The sequence below is a fragment of the Zeus faber genome (genome assembly GCF_960531495.2).
Source record: "Zeus faber genome assembly, chromosome: 2".
In the NCBI taxonomy this organism is placed as follows: domain Eukaryota; kingdom Metazoa; phylum Chordata; class Actinopteri; order Zeiformes; family Zeidae; genus Zeus; species Zeus faber.
Window position 1 is genome coordinate 11377532 of NC_137189.1, and position 14910 is coordinate 11392441.

General features: G+C 42.7%; 2 protein-coding genes across 2 annotated transcripts; one reads left to right on the plus strand and one right to left on the minus strand.

Annotated features, from left to right (window-relative positions):
- Positions 1 to 129: 129 nt before the first annotated feature.
- Positions 130 to 6119, minus strand: ngs (notochord granular surface; the record flags this gene model as incomplete). The annotated part of the gene is made up of 11 exons (XM_079996636.1): positions 130 to 250; positions 373 to 660; positions 2245 to 2369; positions 2599 to 2709; positions 3520 to 3630; positions 3761 to 3895; positions 4392 to 4487; positions 4637 to 4756; positions 4868 to 5017; positions 5101 to 5266; positions 5944 to 6119. The coding sequence occupies 11 exons, from the start codon at positions 6117 to 6119 to the stop codon at positions 130 to 132; spliced, it is 1599 nt and encodes a 532-aa protein (XP_079852762.1).
- A 1188-nt stretch (positions 6120 to 7307) lies between these two features.
- ccnc (cyclin C) lies at positions 7308 to 14139 on the plus strand. The gene is made up of 12 exons (XM_079996896.1): positions 7308 to 7438; positions 7665 to 7771; positions 8408 to 8492; positions 8737 to 8806; positions 9006 to 9057; positions 9171 to 9226; positions 10892 to 10927; positions 11106 to 11197; positions 11286 to 11353; positions 11472 to 11551; positions 12063 to 12181; positions 12370 to 14139. The coding sequence occupies exons 1-12, from the start codon at positions 7407 to 7409 to the stop codon at positions 12422 to 12424; spliced, it is 852 nt and encodes a 283-aa protein (XP_079853022.1). The 5' UTR covers positions 7308 to 7406; the 3' UTR covers positions 12425 to 14139.
- Positions 14140 to 14910: the final 771 nt, after the last annotated feature.

The window sequence follows — 14910 nt, forward strand, 5'->3', positions numbered from 1 at the left end:
TTTTTATAATTTGCATTTTACTTTTGTTATTATCAATTCAAATACTTGAATCAAGATTAAAATGGCATGACATGAAACATTATTGTATTCCTTATTGGAGCTCATTAGAGCGGTTGGTGTGGGTAGATTTTAGGATGGGTGGGGGGCATCAAAGCTTGATTCTTCATCAGTGTCATCAGCTGCTCCAGAAATGGTGATGGTGCACTCCTGCGTGTCACTCTCATAAGTGTCTTCATCTGTCTTAACTGTTCTGGGACGAAAGGGAAGCAATTGGAGAAACGACATTAAGAAAGATTACTGAGTCAGATGACTATTGAGAGATTACGAGTAAAAAAATAAAAATAAAAGAGCATGTTAAGAGTCTCCCTCTACCTGATGAGGACGGTCTTGCGCTCGGACATCTCAGTTGCCTGCCCCTCCATGTAGGTTTCCGTTTGGCTCTCAGATGAGACCACCTCAACCGACTTGCTGTTGGCACCAGGGTTGGTGTCGACATCATTGCTGGACCTGCCACCAGGTGGAGGCCCAGAAGTGGAGCTTACAGAAGCTATGGCAGAAGTAGAGCTGGTGGTGCTAGACGTGAGGGCTGTTTTTCCTCCTGTCAGGGACATGATGTGTACCATGGAGCTCAGGCGACTGTCCTCGCCCTCGATCAGCTTCCTGACACACGGGCACACAGAGGGGTGTTGTAGACCAGACCAAGTCAAAGCGCTTTTTTTGGTGGGGACCAGTGTCAAGTCCAACACCCAAGGTTATTGAGTCAAATCCAAACTCATCATCTCTGAGTTTATTAAGTAAATTCTAAAAATCTGGCTTATCCAATTTAACATCAATAGAGTTCAAACTTGAGTGAAGGCTGACCCCAGAACAGTGCAAGTCAAATTACTCACAAGGACTACAACTGTGTGTTGTTTTTTTTCTTGTTTCATAGTTAGAAAGTATGCAAATTATGTAACTTTTTACCTCTATTCTTCTTATTTTTCTTTCGGCTGCTCCCGTTAGGGGTCGCCACAGCGGATCATCTGCCTCCAATACCTTCTGTTCTGTGCATCTTCCTCCCTTACACCAGCCGCCTGCATGTCCTCCCTCACCACATCCATAAAGCTTCTCTTTGGCCTTCCTCTTTTCCTCTTGCCTGGCAGCTCCATCCTCAGCATCCTTCTCCCAATGTAACTCTCATCTCTCCTACACACGTGTCCAAACCATCTCAATCTGGCCTCTCTCACTTTTCCACCAAACTGTCCAACCTGAGCTGTCCCTCTAATGTACTCGTTCTTAATCCTGTCCATCCTTGTCACTCCCAATGAAAATCTCAACATCCTCAACTCTGCCACCTCCAGCTCAGCCACCTGCCTTTGTGTCAGTGCCACCGCCTCTAAACCGTACAACATAGCTGGTCTCACTACCGTCCTGTAGACCTTCCTCTTCACTCTTGCTGGAACGCTTCTGCACACATCACTCTGGACACTTCTCCACCCACTCCACCCTGCCTGTACTCTCTTCTTCACCTCTCTCCCGCACTCTCCGCTGCTTTGGACGGTCGACCCCAAGTACTTGAACTCATCCGCCTTCTCCACCTCCACTCCTCGCATTCTCAGCTTTTCGCCCCCCTCCCTCCCATTCAGGCACATGTATTCTGTCTTACTCCTGCTGACTTTCATTCCTCTTCTCTATAATGCATGCCTCCACTTCTCCAGGCTCCCATTCACCTGCTCCCTACTCTCGCTACAGATCACAAGGTCATCCGCAAACATCATAGTCCACAGAGACTCTTGCCTGATCTCATCTGTTAACCTGTCCATCACCATTGCAAACAAGAAAGGGCTCAGAGCTGATCCTTGATGCAATCCCACCTCCACTTTGAATGCCTTTGTCACGCCTTGTGCACACTTTACTACTGTCTGACTGCCCTCATACATATCCTGTACCACTCTTACGTACTTCTCTGCCACCCCGACTTCCTCATGTAATACTACACTTCCTCTCTCGGCACCCTATCATATGCTTTCTCTAGTGATTGAAATGTAATTTTAAATGTATGTCAGTACGTGTGTGTAGGTTAGTCTGAGTCAGAGATGAGACCTAAAATCCTTAAAATTAGGACCAAGATTTGGGCCAGCCCAGACTTTTTGTAATGCAAGGTGTCGCCATCAGTAACAGCAGCTTGTGTGTAATATTTCTCCTGTGAAATAGCAATACAATGGTTATATGGTGAGACTCTGAAACTGGTAGGTTTCAGTTCACCTGTAAGTGATGATCTCAATCTCCAGGGCCATCTTGGCGTTGAGCAGGTCTTGGTATTCCCGTAGAAGCAAGCTGATCTTCTCCTTGGTTACCTTCTGATCCAGCTGGATCCCCTCGATACGCTCCTATGGGTTCAGGTTCGCCACCAAAGAAGAACAATTACAACAATTTGCATATGTCCATGGAGGGGACACTTATTCACAGCACGACCAGAAACGTTCTAAGAATTACATTTCTCATGAATTGGTACTTAATGACTAAATATGTGTGAAACTGCCACTGTTAGTCGTCTAACATTAGTCGTGTTCATTTCTGATCAGACCTACTGTGATAGTATTAAGACTGGGCGCTTACCCGCAAACTGTCCTCCTCCTTCGTAAACCTCTTCGTTGCATCACGGATCTGAGCTTCCAAAAACTCATTCCGTGTCCTCACCATCTCCAGCTCGCGCTCCTTGTTGAGTATCTGCAAGAACACAATCGTTGCTTTATCATCATTATTTTTACAGATAACCTTTATTTCAACTGAAAAGTCTCGCTGTCACATGAGATCTATTTATCAAGAAAGACCTGGTCAAAGCTGCCGCATCAGGACACATAGTTGGTGCAAGCAGTGTTTCTTTTTGGGATACTGATATACTGTATAGGGCCCAAACTTCAGATATTTGACTTTATCAAGAGGTAGTCCCTTCTATTACACCAGGGGTCCCGAACTACAGGCCCGGGGGCCACACCCGGCCCACTAGACAAGGTGATGGCCCGCTACATGGTGATAATATATTGATAAGTCTGGCCAGCAAATATTTTTTTCAAATCACAATGCTTAATTAATCCAGACAAATGTACTTGATGTTTTCAAACTATAAAACAGACTTAAATAGATCACAAGATAACTATTTATAACAGAATTACAAGGCAATTCACTAATATGTGGGACAAAACAAAACAAAACAGGCCGGTTTTCCCTTGAAGTTCGACGCGGCCCCCCTTGAAGTAGACAACGTGGTCAGTGGCCCCTAGGTCATTTGAGTTTACACCATGGTGTAAACATAATGTGGCCTGACACCGAACTAAATGTTGGTATTGTATCAGAAGATCCTCAATACAAAAATACATCCAACATCTGTCATAAAAAAAAAAAAAGGAAAATAACTTTTTTCTGACATGTTTAATGGGGCTCTTGTAATCACATTTTGAACTGGAATAGCCTGGCATCACTAATTAAATAAAAGAAACCCAGTCACAGTCATGTCCATCAAGGCAGAATCATACTCACGTCTTTCTTAAAACCTGCGATTTCCTCTCTTACACTGCGGAGGCTTTGAACGTGTTTGGTCGATGCGCTGTTCAGGTCCTGGAACTTTGTCTTGTACCAGGTGTCCATTTCCTAGAGAGGTACAAGCATTACTCGTGTTTTGGTGCAATCTGTTGCTTTGCGGTGTACAAATGCCCAAACTGAATGACTTGACAGCTTGACTCAACAGCTTTGATTCGCTCGGTTGGATTTATCACCCTACCTGTAGGTTTTTGGCAGCGATGCAGTCATACTGGGACTGGATCTGCCTCAGGGCCGATGACAGGTCTGGGAGGCCAAAGGTCATGTCAACCTTGGAGACTGATGAATAGATCTGCGCCATCAGCTCCTCAATTTCCTGTCAGAGTGTGACATTCAAACACGTTCAGGACTAAAGTGCATTCAGACGTCTGTAATGACTGTTGATTATAATATAAATTATACAACTTGATTATGATACACTGGAAATCACTGGACAACTGTATATAACTTTTCTTGGCCAGCTCCTATACCATCATTTCCCAATGACATTTTTTCCATCCAACAATTCATTAAGTATCACAAACGAGGATTTAAACAATTTTCAAACAATTTACTCAACCATTTTTTAGTAACTCCTTGAGAACCATGACTCAAGCACTTAATGCATATTGTCGTACATACTTCACACTGTTATAATAATTAGTCTGTTTGCACACAGACTTAATTTCTCATACACATCATGTCCATTTGACGTTGATTTCTGTCATAACCATAATTACCACCTCATTACCTACCACATGACAAAATTTAATGCAAGGCACAGCATTATGGCAGAGGGGGTGGACACACACACACGCACACACATATTTTACCTCCTTGTGAACTCTTTGCAGGAAGGCCAGCTCCACCTCCAGGTTTTCCAGCTGCTGCTCCAGAGCAATGCGTGCAGTGGTGGCTTTATCCACATCCTGTAGGACAGTTTTCAGGACACATCCTTTTGTTACATGCACCTTCCAGCACCATCTTACTGGGTCTCACTTAGCCAAAAGACGGCAGCCCTTGATGGGGAAGAGCCATTTTTTAAATTTGAAGTTGCGTGAAGCTGTGTCTGTCTCACCGGGCGGAAAGCCTCGATTTCTTGCTCTGCCTTCTTCCTCGCTCCCAGAGCCTCGTCATACTTAACCCTCAGAATGGCCATTTGGCCGTCAATGGTTTCCTTGGCTGCTAAGGCCAGGTCCTACACAGACAGATATGGAGATGTTGGAAAATTAAACGAGCTAACAGGATGTTGCAAAACACATTCAAGTGTCTGCAATATGCATTGTGGAGCGGGCATCGTAGGACTGACCCTCTGGACTCTCATCTGCTCAGCGACCCGGTTCAGGTCCTTCAACTGAGCCTCGTACAGCTGCCTGAGGCCTGACGGTCTGAGGAAGCGGCTCTTCACCGCCTCGATCTCAACCTCCAGTAACTTGTTCTTAGACTCCAGAGAGCGCACCTACAGAAAGCAACGGCAAGCATGTCAATTCGGATCTGAAACTGCAACAACAATCATTTCATAGGTAGTCGTAGAGTTCTTGCCTTTTCGATATAGACTGCTAGACGGTCGTTAAGGCCGACCATCTCCTGCCTCTCACTAGTGCGAGTGCTCATAAAGGCTTGGTTCTCCAACGCAGCTGCATCCAGGTCCAGTTTGGGCCCAAGTCCCATGGACATCCCAAAACACAGTGCGCCCATACTGGCACTGCTAAAAGGTGAAAGAGACAGGGGTAACAATGAATTATGGTTTGTTTTTAATAACATACCATCCAGTAAACTGTAATGCAAGTCCGTGAACCAAAAAAAAAAGAATGGTTGTATGCCTGATTTGGATTACCTTTTCTATTATTATTCATTTTAATATTAAATGTGTTTTCTTAACCCATTGCCCCAACTATAAGTTGAATTAATTGAGTCAATGTTAATACCTAACTTTGTATCAACTTGGCCAACGGTAATACAAAACATACAAAATACATCAATATATCATTCTGACAGGTGATGTAAGGTCAGAAATGGTTGGGTTTAGGTATAGGGGCTAGAGATGGTTAAGTCTCAGTAGCCTATTAGGTTAAAAATTGTTATGTTTTGGTATTAGGTTAGAAATTGTTACGTTTAGGTATATGGGCTTGAGTTAAGGTCAGGGTAAACATAGATAGGGGTAACCATCCAAATGTCCCAATGAATGAGTGCATGAGCATGTTCATGTGCAATCCCCAACTTAATATAATATTATATTATATTGTATTGTACCGTATTGCTTTGTATTATATTATATGTCAAATAATATATAATATATCATACCATATATCACATATAAAACATTATGTTTTAGAATAATAACACAAACAATAATATAGACCATAATAATAACAATAAGACCACCTGGTCACCCTGCGCTCCATCCGTCCTCCGCTCCTGGAGTAGCTGGCCGACCGGTGGCGAGCCTCTCCGCGGGCGGGAGAAGGACTGGACGCCCGCATTCGGAAAGCAGAGGACGCCGGCGCGGTGCCCTCGAAGTGACGGCGGTATGAGGACATTTTCTCCGGGCTGCGGCTCATCCTCGCTTCCTTTAACTCGACTCCGAATCTCGGATGGGAAGCCGCGCGGGCGTTGCCCTCCGTCCGGGGGGTGTTTATAGTCCGAAGTCTTGACTTCACACCCGCTCCCTCCGTCCCCACGGTGCGCTCGGTGGAATGTTGAACCCGGCGATCCCCGCGTGACTCTCGGCGCAAACATCTACCGAGACCCCGCGATCATTACACCGCGATGATTAAACGCCGCTTTTCAACTTTCACCTGATTATTATTAGAGTCGCAGCGACGCGACCTTCAATATTATTCAGGTTACAATCATTCCTTGTGGAAGTTGTGGTTCTCACCCTCTCTCCCTCTCTCTCTCTCACTCTCCTTCTCTGGGGCGCGTTCCGATAGATCGATTTTAAAAATGGAAAATAAATAACAATACATCTAGAAACCAACATTGGATAGTTGCGTTGACGCTCTCGCGAAACAAACAAACTGCCGGTGGCAGTCGTAATAGTCGGATGCTAAGTTCTTATTCCCGTTGTTCAACATCAACTAAATACCTGAAAAGGTCAATTGCTTTGATTGTTAGGTGCAATGCAATGGTTGACTCAAAGCAGAGGCAATAATAATGCAATAATAATAAAACGATTAGAGTATTAATAATCCTAATTGTAATAATCATAATCATAATAATAATAGCATCTAAAAACAGAATATATCACACTTTGTATAGATAAATAGACAGACAGATAGATAGATGGATGGATGGATGGATGGATGGATAGATGGATAGATGGATAGATAGATAGATAGATAGATAGATAAATAGATAGACAGACAGACAGACATATAGTCAGACAGATAGATATATAAATAGATAGACAGATAGATAGATAGATAGATAGATAGATAGATAGATAGATAGATAGATAGATAGACGGATGGATGGATGGATAGATGGATAGATAGATAGACAGACAGACAGACAGACAGACAGACATATAGTCAGACAGATAGAGAGATAGACAGATAGATAGATAGATAGATAGATAGATAGATAGATAGATAGATAGATAGATAGATAGATAGATAGATAGAAGTATGTCAGTGAGTAGATAAACGCATTTTTCTTACATGCGCATATAAGAGGAACGTTCTGAAGCCGGAACCTTTTAGCGGGTGGTTTGTTCTCCCCGGTGCGCACTCGACGTTACACCCCATGTCGGTTAGCGTAGCCGCTCCGCTGCTGCTCTCCACTTCAGGGTTCGCGTCGTGTTTGTTTCGGCTACGCGGGCACTTCGCTGCTGTCACCTGTGCGACATGGCAGGGAACTTCTGGCAAAGCTCACACTAGTAAGTGCTTGTGAAAAATAAACCAAGGTGAAATCAATTAAGCGCTTCAGTTTGTAAAGAAACTGTTGTTGCGTGGCCTTGTCGGTGTTTATGCAGCAGCCCATCGTACTGATGGCAGGGATACCGAAGTCGTGGAAAAAAAGGGGAATTTAATTTGGAGAAACGATGAAAACGTGGTGGGTTGTATTTTGCTGCTTCGAAACCCTCTCGTTCTCTCCTCGTCCAGTCTGCAGTGGGTCCTGGACAAGCAGGACCTGATGAAGGAGCGCCAGAAGGACCTCAAGTTCCTCACAGAGGAGGAGTACTGGAAACTACAGATCTTCTTTGCCAACGGTGACTTTTTTTTTTTGTTTGTTTGTTTGTTTTTATTTCTCCCCGGCCCGCGGTTCGGTTACGGTCTGCATCTACACTTCTCTAACAATCAAAAGTTCTTGTAGCTTGCGTAGACTATAACAGACCCGTTGACACTAAGCGCCAAACATTGTGTCATAACTTGGAACTGAGTCTCTAAATAAACCAGAAACAAACATTATATATAATTAATGCAAACGTACAGTCACCAGCCAGTCGTTATGGCAAATAATTCTTTACGGGGTGACCAGGACCCCAACGGAAAGCTAGAATAATGACTGATCGGGTACACATTATCCCACTTATTGCACAGCTGCTTGCTAAATAAAAGAATACATTGAGACAGTATATTAGAAGTTAAGTTAGATCAGAAATTATTTTATAACTAGTGTACCCAGTTGAGCAGCCTCCAAGAAGGTCCACTGAAACAAGGGACGTCGAGTCCAGGCGGAGGTGGTCATTATTCAGAAATTACCGACCGCTGTTGGCCGATCAGAATCGGGTAGCACACAGAGCCTTGTAATAATTCAAAATAGCGAGCAGGGTGAATTAGATAAATATTCTTTATGCACGGACTTTGACCTTCTCTTTTTTGGGCCTCGATCCTCTCTCTTTCAGTCATCCAGGCCCTAGGGGAACACCTGAAACTACGACAGCAGGTCATTGCGACAGCAACGGTCTACTTCAAACGCTTTTATGCCAGGTGACTGAGTGGTGGCACACAAAGGGTCATTGTGGCCATTTTACCAAACCTTCAAGTTATTGTATATAGAATAATAAGATGTTAACTATTATAAATTCCATTGCATTATGCCTGGATCAGTCTAATGCGTTTAATGTTGTGTTGTGATGCAATTTACCTTTCACAAACACACATACATTTCTTTCTACACAAGAATCTAAGAGAAACACTAATAGTTGCCTTTCTTTATATTGTGCATTTGCAGATACTCCCTGAAGAGTATAGACCCAGTACTGATGGCTCCTACCTGTGTTTTCCTAGCCTCTAAAGTTGAGGTAAGCTGAAATGTTATTTATTTGCATGTGTTTTATGAAAGGTTACAGTTTTCATCCTATATAAGGTTGACTGAATACAAAGCTGCATTCTATTTCCCTTCTTTCTTCTTGCCATTTTCAAAAATTTTAATTTGTCTAACCAATGATCAAGAAGATCGTTAAATTAAATAATTCTGTAAAAACAATTGGAATTTTGCAGGAATTTGGAGTTGTGTCCAACACCAGGCTGATCTCTGCAGCAACATCCGTATGTAAGTGACCGGATTCAGTTATTTTCTGTTAAATACACGTGCTTCTTGTTTTGTACGATACAAATGATCTATTCATGTGATGGAAACTGATTTTTTTTTCTTCTCTCATACAGTGAAAACAAGGTTTTCCTATGCCTTTCCAAAAGAGTTCCCTTACAGAATGAATCATGTAAGTAAAATGGTACTCTAGAACCATGTGCATTAGGAGTCAAACAGCACTACTTCTCCTTTAAGTAAAGTTGAAACAAAGTTTTACAGCCTAATACCGTTTTCACACCAAAATTGTAGGCGATTGACACCTTTCCCATTGCCAGGAGAAATGCGGTTTTCAATTTTGAGTCATTCAAAAGAATCGGATCTTTCTTGAATGACCCAACACTACAGTAGAAGCAGCATGGAGCACCCCAGCACAGATAGCAGTGTGCGCACCGGTCCTTCGGCTTGGGGCGATGCCAGAGTGACTCGGAGCCCGGCGGGGAGCGTGGGTGTTCTCTGCTGTGGTCCCGATGGAGCGATCCCCACACTCACAACATTTTGCGGTCCCCCCCCCCCCATGCGGGAAAAAGTCAATAACTTCTGATTATGATTTTGGATTCGAAATGGGATATGAAATGATTGAATGATACACTTACATATACATATTCATGTCTATTTACGCGGCAGCATCCGGAACTTCAATGCGCGACACATCGTGCCGCTAAAGGGGCCAAAATGAGTGGGTCGCCCCGGGTGTCCAATTCACATCAGAGTCGATCGGAGGTGGAACCGATTAGAACCAGTGTCTATTGCAGGGTCATTGAACCCGGGACCGAGACCCAGGTTTTTCCTTTCCCACTGGTGACAAATGCCAGATGTTAGCGTGTTAGCGGGTGTTACTGGGTTTTTGGTGCAGTGCCAAAGGGTTATTAGGCAGCAACCAGTGTCCATATTGTTTCCCTTCTTCCTCTGCAGAGATATTTATGCATGGCCATGTTACGTCATGTTGCTGTGTTGCCATGTAACTTCAGACCAGACTGCTACATTCTACAGCTAATGTTTACACACAAGTAATAAAACTCCTGTCGCTATGGAAGGTAGCTCTGACCCCGGCTCACCCGGCGACTTCATACCCCTCTGGATGTCTCACTGAGGTGCCAAGTGGTTTGCGCCTCCAGCATGTTATTTATTCCCTGTCTCCACCAAGCTACCGGTGGTGCCGTGAGGCGTTGCCTGCCAGAAAGCTATGTTAATGATTATGGATATTAGCACAGTACACGGCGATAAGGGAGGGGAGGTTTCACACCATGAAATATAACTTGGTGGAACGCTGCGACTACTTATTATAATTCATATTGACTTTCGGCAAACCTGTGGTGGGAGGGGGAGTAGGCGGTGGGTGGTGACGGCAGTTTGAGGACACTTCACTGTTGGATTATTTATATATGTTCTGATGATGTTCGATGATGTTGCGTGTGTGCCGTGCGACCAATAAAGATTTTTCTTCTTCTTTACGGAGGCCGCCATGTTGCATCGGCATGTTTCTTCTACTGTAGCGCAGAACAGACCAACCACCAAACACTGGCTCTAGAGAGGGCCTGGCACTTTTTTTGCAGGCACTGTCTCTACCATTGAGGCCACCATGTTGCATCGTTATGGGCAGGGGTATTCAGTTGATGGAATTAATTTTCTCCCAAAAAAGCCACCTTTAGGCAAGAGGATATTTCTTGTGCCAGATGTAAAATAAAGTAAGTTCCATGTAAATGTGTTGGATCTTGTTCTGTCCTAATCTACCTCAGTAATGTAGTGAATGAGTTTGACATACTGCATGTTCAGCACAATGATGTCTCTATTTCAGATATTAGAATGTGAGTTCTACCTTCTGGAGTTGATGGTGAGTTAAGAAAGCTGTCTCTGTGTTTCTTAGAATTCAGCCTGGATGTATTGTTTTTACTTGATTGTGTGTGTGTGTGTGTGTGTGTGTGTGTGTGTGTGTGTGTGTGTGTGTGTGTGTGTGTGTGTGTGTGTGTGTGTGTGTGTGTGTGTGTGTGTGTGTGTGTGTGTGCTTTCAGGACTGCTGCCTGATTGTGTACCACCCCTACAGACCCCTCCTGCAGTATGTGCAGGATATGGGCCAGGAGGACATGCTGCTGCCTCTCGCCTGGTATGGCAGGAGAAACGTGGGAAACCTAGGAATATATTTAAACAACATATATTTCATTTAATTAATCTGTTGTAATCCTCTTTGTCAGGCGAATTGTGAATGACACGTACAGAACAGACCTTTGTCTGCTCTATCCTCCGTTCATGATTGCCCTGGGTAAGAAATATCCGCATGCATTTCTAAGTGCAGCTCTTAGCATTGATGGATTTACAGACTCCAAATGTAATTTTTTATTTTGTGGAAACCACATCCAACCCACTCCTCTCTCCTCTAGCCTGTCTGCACGTCGCCTGTGTGGTGCAGCAGAAAGACGCCAGGCAGTGGTTTGCAGAGCTCTCTGTCGATATGGACAAGGTAAGAAGAGTCCTTACACTAAGGTACATCTTATATGTTGACATGGATGGAGAGTGTCACATACAATTGTACTGGAAATGATCCCTTGGCCCTTTTTTTTTTTTTTTTTTTTTTAATCAAACCTTGAGCCTGAAAGTGTACAGATAACATTGCTATACTTTTACTGAACTGTGTTGATGAAGTCACTGGAACAAAATAATAATATTTTTATATATATATATATATATATATATATATATATATATATATATATATATATATATATATATATATATATATATATATATATATATATATATATATATATATAAAAACAAATAGCTTTTCAAGAAATATGCCCAGCCTTCTTGGCTGGGGATGATAAAAAACGAAAGGCAAAAGAAACACACTAAAACCCTTTAAACACTTAGGAGTCTGCACTGTATGCCACTCACCCGGCGCACATGTGAAAATATATTCATGTCAAATGACATTTCTATAACCAGCCCCCTGTTCAAATTTTCCCTTTAAGATCCTAGAAATCATCCGTGTGATTCTGAAGCTGTATGACCAGTGGAAGAACTTTGATGACAGGAAAGAGATGGCTCTTGTGCTCAACAAAATGCCGAAACCAAAGCCACCTCCAAACAGGTAAATATACAAATACATAAAGATTTCACCGATTTCGCCATCAACCACTTGCAGTTGGTTGCAGCAAGCTTTCTCCAAATCAGTGATAGTCATAAAGTGCTATAAAAAAATACTCTGAGCATTACTTGCTGTTTTGTTTTAAGATCCCAATCTACCATCTCAAACAAATGTCTTTGCTTTGTTTTCAGTGAGAACGACCAGAGCTCCAACGGCAACCAGAACAACTCCTACAGTCAGTCTTAGGCGGCACATGGCGTCCATCCTGTTGACGACGATGAACATTTAATATCGTCTCTCAGCATAACCTTCGTGATCCAGTTGGAAATATTCTGCATGTGAACCGAAGAAGACGTCTCTTCTCCCTTGGCCTGAACCTTCTGATTCTGATTTAACTCGGCCATTTCAGCCCCTCTACCCCTCCACCGCCTCTCCCTAAAAGTTGGCCGCCACGATGTCTGCGGTGAAGAATCAGTTTGGAGATTTCCGGCATTTGTGTCGTCAAAGACAATTCCATCTTCCTGGCTCCAAAAGCGAAACAAAACCGGACGAGAATAGAAAGACGCAGGGAAGAGCGCGAACTGTCGGCTACATGTCTATAAAGGGATTTCACGGAAACGACTTGATGTAATGTTATTGCGATAATCCTGACATCCTTGAACGGTCTCGGGGAGCGAGTCAGCTGTGGAGAAAGGCGGAGCTCCGGGGGATCACAGAAAACTTGATTGCCAGTACTGTGGAGGTGCGAGTGCGGGTGGACTGTCTTAAGCGTGTTTCCATTCCTCAGGGACTATACAAGTAGTCTTCTCTTCTGGTGTCTGTGAGGGTGAAATGACTCGAAAGTTGTTCAGACTCGGCCTGGTGTGTGGGTCTCTGATTTTGGCAGGATAAAACCCAAGATTAATTATGAATTATAAATCCCTGTGTAGGGTACATAATGGCTCTTTGAACATCTAGATTTATTGAGAATCGTGCTTACACCCAACACCGCCCTCTTCCCAATTGTAAATAGCCTTATTATGATATTGATTTACTTTTTATTTTTGCCTATTAGAGGAACCTAATTACTTGGATGGAATCATGGGTTCAGTTAATTATGCTTCAAGTAAAAGGTCCTCATTTGTTTTACTGTCATGATTCCTTTTGCCTGCGGCAAAGCTTATTTTATTTTCAGTATTTGCGATTATTCTGCTTTAGATTGAAACCAATGCATTGTAGTCAACCATTTCTGTTTCTTTTTAATCTTTTATTTTAATTATTACAGTGCCGTCTTAAAGCCCAATCAAGCTTAGTTGCGATTTGTCTGCAATGGTTCAATTCTGGCTTTTCTTTTTGCTTTCTCCCATACCAGACCTTACCATTTATTTAATCATTCAGTTGCAGCATTATTTGTGACTATTCAAATCAATGTTTGTACAGCTTTGTGGTGTAATACATTGGGAGCTGCGTGTGTGCATGGCTGCACTCAAAACAAGGTGCTTGGATGCCTTATGAAATAAAAGCTGCTGTTTTACAGAAAGCCCCTCATAAAAGCACACTGTCCCATTCAGGGGTATACTGTAACACCTTTAATTTAGGAGATGTTGCTCTTCCATTTACTTGCTTTTTAAGTTGTTCCCATTCAAATATGTATTTCTGTAGGTAATATACTGAAGACCACTTTGATGTTACAGTTTTCTGTTCTACGGCATCATGTTAACTGACTTCTAGGCAAAAAGTCATCAAATCCACTGAGACTAGTTAGAGGCTGCCCAGTGTGTCTTGCCTTCTGGTGTTTTCTCTCCCCCTCAACCAGCCTCCATCTGTCATCTTTTACTTTTTAATCAAAAAGGCAAAAATGAAGGGCTTTACCTCATATCTCTCTACCAGTACTAGAAACATTTTACTTTTTTTTTTAATGCATTACTTGAATTTGTATATCCTTTTGAAATGTATGTTGTAATAAAATATATGTTGTGAGAAACCCAAATGGCTTACTTTTTACTCTTTAATTGGTTTGGTGAGTAGAAATCGCCATGTCTCTTACGGTCTTAAACAAGGGCTCTGGGGCCTGTAAGCCACCTTACCACGTGTCACCTCATAGCAGGCCTGCTTGATCAAAACAGTGGACCTTATAGTAATGCAATTAAAAGTAGAGTGTGTTTTTATACCCCTTATATCTTAAAACCATATCCATTTTCTCTCAATGTGCTGTTCCTGCTTCACGTGATGATGTTATAGCAGGGGTCTCAAACTGCAAGCCCGGGGGCCACATCTGGCCCACCACACAATTTGATGCGGCCTGCTATATGTTTATAACATATTGTTAAATCTGACCATAAAATCAGTTTTAATTGCAAAATGAATGCAAATAAGTTTACTTAATGTTTCCAGAATATACAACAGAATAAAATAGAATATAACAATATGCATATGCAAAATACAATGTGGGTCATCGCACCTGGCCCACCTTTACAGGTACCCTGCCCTGCCCTATCTGTGGGCCAGTGGCATCGCTCTCTCCTCTCCTTCTTCCCTCTTTCAAGGCACTAGCGGGACTATGCCTAGCAGGGGCGTCCTCCTCCCTGAGCCAAGTCTGGACTTGGCCGCATACCTGAGCAAGAGATGGGTGGCTACAGCAGGTCATCAAATTATTTCATATAATTTTTATAATAATGATTTCCTTAATTTCCTATTTTTGTCAGAATGTGAATTGTTGACACAGAAGTTTAATGTTTATGGTTAATAATAAT